This window comes from Caloenas nicobarica, chromosome 12 (genome assembly GCF_036013445.1).
Source record: "Caloenas nicobarica isolate bCalNic1 chromosome 12, bCalNic1.hap1, whole genome shotgun sequence".
NCBI lineage: Eukaryota > Metazoa > Chordata > Aves > Columbiformes > Columbidae > Caloenas > Caloenas nicobarica.
This window is the reverse complement of record NC_088256.1, coordinates 17,136,619-17,148,366: the sequence shown is the minus strand read 5'-3', so window position 1 is coordinate 17,148,366 and position 11,748 is coordinate 17,136,619. Positions and strand designations below refer to the sequence as shown.

Here is an 11,748-nt window from a genome sequence, read left to right as displayed (position 1 = left end):
AGACCCTTAAGATCGAATCCAACCATAACCTAAATCTAGCACTAAACCATGTCCCTAAGAGCCACATCTGCATGTCTTTTAAACCCCTCCAGGGATGGTGACTCCACCACTTCCCTGGGCAGCCTGTTCCAGCGCTTCACAACCCTTTCCGTGAAGAATTTTTTCCTAATATCCAACCTGAACCTTCTCTGGTGCAACTTGAGGCCATTTCATCTTGTCCTATCACTTGCTACTTGGGAGAAGAGACCAACCCGCTCCATGCTTCAACCTCCTTGCAGACAGTTGTAAAGAGTGAGAAGGTCTCCCCTCAGCCTCCTCCAGCCCCAGCGCCCTGCGAGCTCCCGGCCGCGCAGGATTTGTCCCCGGGGCTGCTTTTCCCCGGGCGGCAGCCGGCAGCCCCCGCTGCCCTTGGATCCGTGAGCCCCCCGGCGCCTCACCCCGCTTCCCGCAGCCGCTGCCCCGCGGGCTCGCCCGGGGGTGCGGTGGGTTCGCCCGCCGGCCCCGGCACTACAGCTCCCAGGCTGCTCCGGGGCAGGCGGTGCCGCCTCCCGGGCGGCGGCGGGACAAAAGCGGGGGCGCGGGGGAAGTGCCGCCAGCCGAGTGCGGCCGAGCCGAGCGGGGCCGGGCGGCGGGATGGTGCGGGCCCGGCGGGCAGCCTAGGAGCCGAGCCCGGGGCCGCGCCCGGCGATGCGGCGGTGAGGGCGGCGGCGGGGCCGGGCGCCGCCGCGATGCTCCGCCGCAGCCTCAGCCGCTTGGTGAGTGCGGGGCCGGGTGCGGGGGGTGCCGGGCGGGGAAAAGTTCATGGTTATGACTTTTTAAATCCTTGTTGGATTTGTTTACCGGGGGGACGGGGCGCATCCCGGCGGGGTCGCAGCCGCAGCGCTCCCGGCCCGCTCCTGCCAGCGAGCCGCAGCTCCCGCCTTGCGAAACCTCCCGGGCAGGGCCCTGCCCGCGCTGCGGTTCTTTGCAAGAAGTTGCATGTGCTGTCAGAGCCCAAACCTTTCCCCTTTTATATATATATATATTTTTTTCTTCCCCCCAAAAACCCCAAACCTAGAGGAGGGCACTTCTCAGTCCCTGGATGCACGCACCCAAAATCGCATCGTTACAGGCTGAGCAAGATGCACGGCAGTTGTCAGGGTGCTGCCCGCCGCTTTTCCATCTGCTTCGTGTCCCCAAATATGTTAAAAACCTTCCCGGTGCCACATAAGCTACTTGGAGATCTCACCATGACCTCATTGCTTGGCCTGAACTCTCTAATTACTCATTTTTTCCTCTTCCACAGCAAGAGTGGTAAAAAGCAGCGTTTTAACATCATTTTGGGAGCTTTTGTTTATTTAGCAGTGTCATTTATTGTGCAGTGCGTAGTTAACAAAGTTCTTTGAGTTTAAACAGCAGGCATATGTCATTAGTACAGCGTATGCACCCTTGGAGGTTCAGGAGCTGTTTTCTGAGGCACGTTGCACCCGGTTTCCAGCCAGAATAATGGACTCTGCCTGGGGCTGCCTGCAAGGCCAGAACTGCTGGGAGATGTATTTTCACATTCACTTTTGGTTTTGAGCGAGCTATTTGTGCCAGATTTCAAGGCTTTCAGCACAAGGTACTCTAAATTTTAAGTCTGGAGGTAGCTCTTCATCAGTTCTGGGGAAAAAAAAAAAATGGTTAATTTTCCCATTTGTAGGTTGTATTTCTGGTGCAGGCTTTGTGTTAGCCCTGTAGAGAATACACCTACTGCAACTATTGTTTTGCAGCCCTGGGGTCAAATGCATCAGATCTAATCTCAGCACTCTGAGTTTCTGACTTGACTTTGAATTTAGTTATGCCTTGTGTTATGCACTTCCTACTCCACCTTTGCCGGAGGCTTTTTCTAAGTTGTATCAGGAAGCATTTGGGGGTGTGAAGCATCTCTGTTGACTTCAGCTAAAAGCATTTTTTAGGTGGCCACCTCTGGTGAGCAGGTACCCGTGGAGGTACCTGCCTGGGCTGCAGCTCCAGCATCCTCCTCACGTGTGAAGCACAACCCCTGTGCTGCCCGGTGGTGCTGGTGGTGGTCCTGCACCGGCTCTGTGCCACCTCTCTGTCCTTTGGCATGGACAGGGGACACACACCACTCCTGGGGAGTCGTGTCTGCCAGAGTGGAGAAGAAACAGTCCTGAACACTGAACCTAGGTATTTCCAACTGCTTTGTTCAGGGCTGAATTGTGACAGCACGTATTTGGAGGGTTAGAGGTGGTTTTGGTTAGAGGAAAAGTTGTTGGACACTTTTTCCATGTACTGGCTTTGCAAGTGGTGCTTGAGCAGCAACATGTTTATTATCACGCTGGTGCAGGTGGCGTGGGTCCCCCAGCCTTGGGCAGATAGCGGCTCCCGCTGTGCTGCCGCAGCTCTGCCCCGTCCCCAGCCCCGCGGGTCTCCCAGGGGCTGGCTGGGTTTGGGTTGGTGCCTCCTTCCGCACCATGGGAGGAGACAACAGCCCATGCGAGTCTCCATGGAGGTATCCTCTAGATGCTGTCTTGCCCTTGGTCCCGTACGGGTGGCACGGGGTTTCAAGTGACGCTCGTCTTGTGGCAGAAAATTCACTGCAGTTATTAAAAGCTGCAGATGATCTGACATCAAGATCCCACAGGGCTACTCAGACAAATGCTGGCACCTCTCCACTGCATGGTCTCAGCCACAGGCTCATAAATACCAATGGATGTTAACAATTCTCTTCAGATGTATTTCACAGCTTAGGCACGATAACTGTGCCTTGCCCTATCAACATGACTGTTATGTAGCTCTGTTTCTCCCTCCCATAAACTTTCTTATGCTGGATAGGGTATGAAATGTGATGATAAAAAGAGCAAGACGGGCAGAGTGGTGTATGTGGGTCTGCTTTGCTGCCCCAGGGTACAGGCTGATGTCCTCTGCAGAAACAAATTGGATTCTGAACTTCAATTTACACCGCTGAAATCATCCCTGCTGAAAGGGGAACCAGGCTGGGACCGCTGCGGGGAGGCAGGATTGAATTGCTGCAGTTAATCCACTTTCAGGAGATACTGTCAACTTGAAATATAACTTTAATTCTTTTTTGGAAACTGATTCTGGCATTTGAGTCTTATTTTGTAGTCTCGTGCTACTCGTATGGCTGTTACGGGGGAGCGTGTTGGTGACCAGGGAGGGTTTAGGTTCGGCTCCTCGTAGGAGTGGAGCGAATGCTGCCTGCTCCCAGACTCACTTGGCAGGCACCTGGGAACTGAACTGTTGGTCCTGGTGTTGTGCATCAAAGACAATGTGTGTTTTTTTCATTAATTAATTTTCCTGGATTCTTCGAGGTGTGCAAACAGCTGTACTGCCAGGCCACAGCTACACGCTGCAACTCTGCCCGTGCTGTGGGGCTGGTGCCGATTCAGGCTGTTGTAAGAACTGAGAAAGAAATCCAGAAGGAAAAGTTACCGATGCCCCTGTTTTCAGTTTTCCCCCCATTTGCTTTTATTTTATCTGGAAGTGAGCCCTGGCAGCTGTCACCGGGGTCACAGTGTGGGGAGGGGGGAAGAACCCTGCAGTGATTTCCCTCCTCTTGGGGTGCCCGGTGCCGGCTGAGCCCGTGGGCCAGTGTTTGCCCACCACGGTGTTGCCGCCTGGGTCTCTTGCCTCTGCGGTTAATGCAGGTCCTTGCTCTGGTATTTTCCTATTCTTGTGTAAAATCCAGGGTAAGAAAATAACAAACAGCCCTTAATTGGGAGCAAAATTCTTCATTCTATGTGTTTGTGCAGTGTCTAACAACAGGACCTTAGTTGTTTTATTCCCTTTTAATTAAATACCTTGGGGTCTGATCCTCTTTGCTGCCTGTGCCCTGGTAAATCCTTGGTGTTTAGCAAGTGCTGGGCTGCTGACTCTCAAAATTTGCTTGATGTCGGGATAAAGAAGATGGCTCTTAGGTGTGCAGTGCTTGTCCCTGGGCTGGACCCACATTGTGACTTGGTGCCTTTGGCTTGCTCCACCTGGTGATGATGTTTCCTTGCTGGTCTTCTCCTGGTTGCTTAAAGGGTTGTGTGAGGTCTCCTGCCCTCCTTTCCCTGAGACTTGTCAGCTCCTCTGGATCAGGACCTGTCCCTTGGTGTCCCTGCTGGAACACCTCGGCTTGTCCACAGGAAGGAAAGTGAAGGGGGTTTGCTTTTCGTGGCCCTAAAGCCAAGGAGCTGCCTCTATAACCGATCGTTACTCTTAATTTGCATGCTTGGTGCTGCTTTCATGTGAAGCTCTTCCATCTGGGGCTCTTTTTATCTAATTTAAAAAACAAAATAAAACAATTGTGTGCAAGCTGCCACAAGGTAGAGTTGCAGGAGACAGGCACTTGTGCTGGGCTTTAACGTCATCTGCGGCTTGTCACCTCCGTGCGGGCTGCCCTAGCCAGGCTCCCCGGACACTGCTTCGCCACTTGTTTTTGCATCCCACGGTTGCTCCCATGTGCTGCAGGTATTCTGTGGACAGCAGGAAGGGTCTCTCCCATTATAGCTCTTGCAAGTGTCACAAACTTCCTTTCTAAATTCTTACCCTTCCTGAAATGTCGGGGGCATGGATCCTGTCCCTGTGTATGGGGGCTCACATGTACACAAGCGGTGCCTGGTATGATGTTCAAGGCTCCATTTGCGCTCTGCTGTAGTTTTGCAAAGCCGCTTCGGATTTATTTTTTTGAAGGTTGTCTTACCCTGAGTGTCCCCCAACCCCACACACCTTGGGGACAAGGCTGGTGCTGCCAAGGAGGTGGGTCTGGGTCAGGGGATGCCCTGCTGCACCCAGAGCCATCAGCAGGAGCAGCATGTGGTGGTTTTACCCCTCGTGTCCCCAAAGCCCAGAGAAACAGAGGCAGGAGGAAGGCCTTGGAGAAGATGTGTTGACTCAAAGGCATGTGCCAGAGGTTGGGGAGATGGTTCAAACCTGGGAAGGACCAGGGCAGGTAGTGATGCTGAGCTCTGTGGGGCAGGTTCTACAAGGCACTCTGCCCTTGAGACCTATTCAATGGCCCAGTGAGACCTATTCAAATGGCAGAAAATGAGAAATGGCCCAAAGTCACTTTTCTAAAGGGAAATAAATTCCCTGCTGGCAATGGGGAGTAGGTGAGGAGGGGCTGGGGTGGGGGTTCACCATTGCCAGCTGCTGCCCACCTTGCCCAGCTCGGGACAATGCTGGAGTACATCTTGTGGGAGATGTCTGAGTCTGGGTTGAAGGATGCTGATTTACACTCCCTCCTTTAGTTTTTGCAGCAAATGTGTAATAAAGTCTATTTTGGGACACAGAGCACATCTGCGATTTTCTTTCAGGCTTGCCTTTTTTTTTTTTTAAGAGGGTGTGAACCAAACATTACAGTGTGTGATTGCAGTTCCTATTCTAATAAGAAGAGCATAGGCAGGAGGAAGAGGCTTTGAGAATCTTCCCCCGCCCCCTCGATCCAGCCACGCTGACAGCTTGAGAGTGAAGTTGCATGTCAAATGCCTTATACCCAACTGCTGACTTCCGCAAGAAGCATTTTGCTTTCATTAATATGACAAAAACCCACAGCGAAGGTTGCGGCTGAGGTGGCTCCGTGGCGCTGGTTGGCAGTTCTGCTTGGAGAAATCTCACACTTTAAAAGAGTGTGGATTTTAATACGGTGACTTTAATTTTTCATGGATGTTGCTGGAATTTATTTTGTAATGTGTATTTAATATGCTAATGATGTTTCATGCGCTCAGGGCCAGTTCCCCTGTAACAGGCACAGGGCAGCCCGTGACTGACCACAGAAGAAAACAGAGACTCAAAGTGGGAACCTGGAGCTGCAAAAGGCTCTTCCCCAGGGCTGTAATCCCTTTTTGATGCCCCTATCCTGGAAAATGGGGACACAGGAGTCTCTCACATTCATATAACCATTTCTCTTTACATTCTGAGGCAGTCCTAACCATAGCCTTTTTCCCAGAAATAACTCAACTGTTTGGCTAAAAATAAATAAAAATCAAACAAACAAAGGAAAAAAAAAGCCTCGGAGAAGCAGCTGAATGGAAATGTTCACACATGCAGCTGAAGTTTGGAGAAGTTAGAAGTTGCTGTTAGGAGGGACTGGAAAGCACCAGTCAAACGTTAATGATAAATGGTGCTGCCAATTAAACCCATGGTGTGCAGAAACTTTTCTGTGGAGAATTACATGCATTTCAAGGATATATTTTATTCTTCAAACAGTTTCTGTTTCCAGTTGATATTTTGCTAAGAATAATAATGATTGTCTGGGCTGTGTGGGGAAGGTTTGGAGCTGAACTGGTTTGTGTTGCAGCTGAAGGCATGGAAATTTGCTTTTAACAATAAAAATCATAAAAGCAACCAGGCTCTCTATTAATAGCAAGCTTTTCAGCCTTGCCTTTAATTTCATCCTGTTGCTTTTGGTTTATGCACTTCCTTTCCGATTAAAACTGGTGTTTTCTGGCTGTAATTGTTGATATCCTCTCTAGTGGATTTTTTTTTTTTTTTTTGATATTAGTTACAAGTAGAGCTGATGGAGAGCGTTAGTGGAGTCTGTCAGCCAGAAGAAACCTTCACACCCAAATGAGTAGTTGTTCTGGCAGTGACCATGTTTTTAGCAGTGCAGGTTGGCTTCCTGTATCTTCCATCGTACGCACACTTGCATCTCTTACGTGCAGCAGCGTGCAACAGAAAACCAGCCTTTGGCTGCTAATTCCTTGGGATGTGGGACTCTGTGTCCCCTTGGGAGACCTTAAGCCGCTGTCCTTGCTGAGAAAACACAGGGGTGGCCAAGTTGGGGGACATCCCTTGTGATACCTGTGGCCGGAGGAGGTGTGGGTCGGGGTGAGGGACTCGCTGAGCTGCTCAGCCCGGTTGGGCTGTCTGGAAAATGTGACTTTTCCAAGGAACTTGGACACAGGGTGACTGAGTGCACTATTAACCCATTTGTCTTTTCCCGAAAACGTTTGCTCGGGGGATTTTTCAAGGGAGTTTCCTGCGTTTAACTGTGTGTAGGAAGCGGGCGCTGGGGCTGGAGGGCAGCGCGGAGGTTTTCCTGCGTGGCTTGGTCGGTCACTTTGGTGGCCTTCTGCCCAAAAGTATCCCCCAGGTCCCACGCCCAGCCCTGCCAGGGCGAGCGGGTGGCAGCTCTTGCCCTGTGTCAGGACAGGCTGTCCTGAGGTGATCTTGGAAAACACCTTACCTATGGGTTTTAACTGAAATCGGCTTCTCGTTGCTCATCGCAGGAATATTTACACGCTTGCTGAGGTCTGGCGCTGGGAAGGGCGGGCTGGTTTTTGCCGAGCAGGTTTTGCCGGTGCTGTACAGGCTGCTGTGGGCTTCGTCTGCCCGTGCCCTCCCCAGGCAGCAGATCTGTGTCCAGCCGGGGGCTTTGAGCTCTGCAGATGATGCATTTTAGAATCATAGAATCAGTTCAGTTGGAAGAGACCCTCAAGATCATAGAGTCCAACCATAACCCAACCTAACTCTGGCACTAAACCATGTCCCTAAGAACCTTGTCTAAATGCCTTTTAAACCCCTCCAGGGATGGTGACTCCACCACTGCCCTGGGCAGCCTGTTCCAATGCCTGACAACCCTTTCCATGAAGAATTTTTTCCCAATATCCAATCTAAACCTTCCCTGTCAGGTCTCCCCTCAGCCTCCTGTTCTCCAGGCTGAACAGCCCCAGCTCCATCAACCGCTCCTCCGTTCTGCCGCATGGGAGCTGGGAGAACCCCGCTGCTCATCGCCTCCAGCCTCTGACGCTGTCCCAGCTCCCTCATGTCTCTCAAGCAGACTATATATATATATATATATATATATATATATATGTAGTTTTTCCTATTTTAATTGCAACATTGAGCTTTGGCTGCTTTTGGTATAACCATCGTACTGCAGTTTGCAGAATTGCTTTGAGTTTTCCAACTGGTGGTGTTCACTGGTGTTTCCCTGAATTGGTTAATGTTCGATTGGGGCCTTTAGTATTTTGCTTTTTCTAGTAAACTTGGCTCCCAGGCTTGTCCATGGAGCTGTTAGGTGGATTACCATCACCTTTTTGTGGTAGGAGAGCAATGCCTGCACTGCCTGTGTGCTGCAGGGGATGGGCAGTAAGCAGCAAGCCGCTTTAAAGCTTGATTTACTTATTTGTAGCCTGGGGAAACGGTGAAACTTTCCTGTTTTAAAAGGTCTCTTCTGGCCCCTGTCCTCACCCAGCTCCTGCCTGGCAGCAGCACGGCTGCTGGGTCAGGAAAAGCCTGTTCTGCCTGGAGGCTGCAGCGACTTCAATATATATGTATGCATTAAATATGCATGTATGCAATATATACACATTAAATATGGATATATGCAATATATATAGGTGCATTAAAATATATGTATTTATTTTTGCTTATGGGCTCTTTCTTGGGCTTAGCTAAAATCCAGGGAGCTGCCAGCAGGTGGTTGGCACAAGGCACCACTTTGGTGGCTGGAAAGTATATTTGGATATTGAGCTATGCACCCACAGGTAGGGCAGCAGGGTTGGGGAGAGAGGAGCTGGTCGTTACACTATCGAGGGGCTTGCTGGTGGAGGGGAATCAGCCTTGGGTTGTGCTTTTCCTCCTCTCTGTCGTTTTCGTGCTCTCATAGGGATGCTTGCTGCCACGGATGCTGCTCAGAACCAGCACTGTGTAAAAATCTTTTTCAGCTCCTTATGCAATTGCATCTACACATGATTTGCAGCATGTCTGTCTGTCTCTTGAACACCTGTTGCATCTTGCTGACTCCAGTCATTTTTTTTCCCCAAAACTTCAGTCATTTTGTTTGAGATGGAATTCCAGCCAAACCCAGTTTAGTCTCAAAGTGTGCCTGCTCTTGAGACCTCGCTGTAATTGATAGCATCTGTAGTTCAGAGACATTTGTCCGGTTCTCCTTAATGAAAGCTTAATGCACTTATTTTTGATCCGTGTGTTTGTAAAGGGATTTTTGTTTTCCTTCTGCAGCAGAAAGGAGGGGCGAGCACCTGCGAGGCTGTCATAGCTGGGTATTTTGGGAGCAAATCGGGCTTATTTTTGTTCACAACTTGAAAAAGATTCCTGTTAACCTCTTTGGTGGCCTTGGATGAGCAATGCTTTGCTGTGAGGTTTGCTCTTTTTTTCAGCTGAATTTTGCAGGATCTATAGGTTAAAGGCCCCTTGCTCTGGCCCCAGCCTTGCTTTCATAGGGTGATATGTGGAGGGCTTGGTAATTTCTAACTGTGTATTTTCAAAGGGTCAGCAAGTGGTATTTAGGCCTGGCCTATCGTAAAGTATGCTGTATACTCTTAATAAAAGTTTATAAGACTATTAAAGTGGAAAACAGAGGGAACACTCACTTGTTAGATGTGATTTATTTGCAATATTGTGGCAAATGAACTGATTTGCAAAACAGAGGGATCCTATTTTTCTTGTACAGTAAAGGATCTAGAAGAGCTGAGTAAGATGTGCGACAGGCAAGACTAGACAATTTAAAGCACTTCTTTGGTATTGCAATCCAAGATCTTTTCAGCAGTAATAAAAATTAAGTACTGCTAGACTGCAGCGACGCTGTGCTCTGTTGCCTGAGTCTCAATTGGCTTACGAGGGGAAAAAAAAAAAAAATCTCACTGCCGGGAAATTAAATGTAGGAAAAAAAAAATCCACTTTGTGAGCAGCCTTGCCATTTTTTATTATGATTTCTATGTAATTCCTTCCCCAGCACTCACACAAAGCCAAGTGGCTGCTGCCTGTAGGGACCTGGGGTGATGCAAGGTCCTGAGCGCTGGGGGGGCTCAGGCTGCACTGGGGGCACCTGCTCAGCAGCAGCTCCACTTGTACAGGGGCTGCAAAGCCAAGCTTAAAATGCAATATTGATTTTTTTAATTGTTTTTTTTTTTTCCAGAGGGTGGTGTTTTGCATGCCAGTTTTGTTCATTCTGAGTTGTGGAAGGTTTGTGTGTTTTGTTTTGTTTTTTTTTCCTCCTTCCTTCCAACTCACCTTTTCTTATAAATGTTTGCTCAGGGAGGGAGCGCAGTAAAATTAGCTGTGATGCCCAGACAGCTGTCGTCCTTGTATCAGCCAAACTAACATTGTGGAATACATCAGTTCCGTGGGGTGGCTTCTTCCAGTGCAGTTGAATGGATGGAAGTGGGACCTTCCTCTTGACAAGTACCATTCCGGTAAGTGCAGGCTGGGAAGATGACATGTGTGAGAGAGGAAACCTGGGCTGAAGTATCTTGTCTTTAACTGTGAGAGCAGGAACGCCCTTATTCCAGCGCCTGTCTAGGGTGGGATGGGAATGGCTGTGAGTCACTGGGATCATCTCCTGGGGTGCTTTGCCATTCTCCAGCATGGGCTCCCTTCTGCCGCTGACAGTGCCGGGATGGACCACACCAAAACCCCTTGTGCACCAAACCCAGCATCCCAGGACCAGTTCAGACCTCATCTCCAGGTCCCTGAGAATAAGGGGATTGTTCTCCCAGTCCCAAACCTGGCTGCTGTGCCCACTGGCTTTGCTCGGTCAGCCCCAGGCAGCGTGTGCTTTGCTGGAGCTGCTCTGCAGCTCCTTTACCCAGCCCAGCAGGAACATAAGCCAAAAGGATTTCCTGAAGATAAACAATTCTAGGCCACACATTGGGGATTTCTCTCCTGACTGGGTGGATTGCACTGATCCGGTATCCTGGCGTAACTGTGCCTGCAGCCCCAACGATAAATCTCTTGGATACTATAGTATCCGGAGATGAAAAGACTCCAAATTGGGGTCTGGGGTGTGTGGAGCTGATTTTGGCTGTGGAGCCAGGGGTGAAGTAGGGGATTTCTCCCTCTCTTCCCCCTTTTGTTTCCTGCTACTTCTGTGAAAACATTACTCTGCAGTACAGCAAGGGGAGGGTTAGAAAACCACAGCTTTTGGTTTTTTGGAGCAGAAAACCTCAATCTGAACCAGGGCGAGTGAGCAGCATGGTGGGGCCGGGACCTCGAACCTCAGGTGCCCCTCGCAGAGTGTTGGGGTCACCCCGTGATGCCACGTGGGGCTCAGGTCTGGGTCCCAGCCCTTGCTTTGGGTGTTGCAGGGGTGATGTACACCCTGGCAGGGGGGGCTGCAGCCTCTGTCCCCCATGGGCGGGTGGCCAGGTAGGCTTGGTTCCCCAGGGAAAGGAAGGAAACTGCTCTGGCTGTTTTCTGGCTGGCTCCGAAATGCTGGGAAAACTTTCAAAGTGGTGAAATGTCTGTAGGTGGCAGAGGTCAGAGTAATGTCTGACTGAGCTGGGATGCATAACATAGTATTAAGGGTGGGTTTTTTTGTTTCCATAACTGAAGAGCTCAGTCTTTCAGAAAACCAAAAAGCAATGGGAAAACCAACAAATTATAGCTCTGCTGGCTGATGCAAGCATTGACAATTGCAAACTTGGAGGTTTTTTTCCCAGTTTGCTCTTACTTTAATTTTTGCCAGGGCAAATCTCTGCTCTGAAAAGCTCGCTGCCCTACTAAAATTGCTGCCGATGAGCAGACATGGGCACAGCTTGAGCCAGGGAAATGAGGGAGGAAGAGGTTTGAAGATGGGAAGACCTTGTTGTATTTGCTTTGTGACCTCTGCAAAACGTTTGGGCTCTTATCCAAAGTCCTTTTTTTTTTTCTGTTCTTGAGTCTGAAGTGTTCCTATGAGCCCGAATTTGATATGCTGGCAGCATGCTGGTCAAACTTTTCTTTTGGACTGCCAAAAATAAAAAGATGCTGCCTGCATTTCAAAATGAATGATGGTTTCATAACCCAGCTGCCAACAGG

At 49.8% G+C, this 11,748-nt stretch overlaps 1 protein-coding gene across 5 annotated transcripts in view; it reads left to right on the top strand.

The window, feature by feature from the left end:
* Window positions 1-585: 585 nt before the first annotated feature.
* Window positions 586-11,748, top strand: part of ATP11C (ATPase phospholipid transporting 11C) — a 54,832-nt gene continuing 43,669 nt past the window's right edge. For all 5 annotated transcript variants that reach the window (XM_065643113.1, XM_065643117.1, XM_065643114.1 and 2 more), the window contains exon 1: window positions 586-755. In XM_065643113.1, the coding sequence (XP_065499185.1) occupies window positions 729-755 (27 nt within the window). In that variant the 5' untranslated portion in view covers window positions 586-728. The remainder of the gene's footprint in view (window positions 756-11,748) is intronic.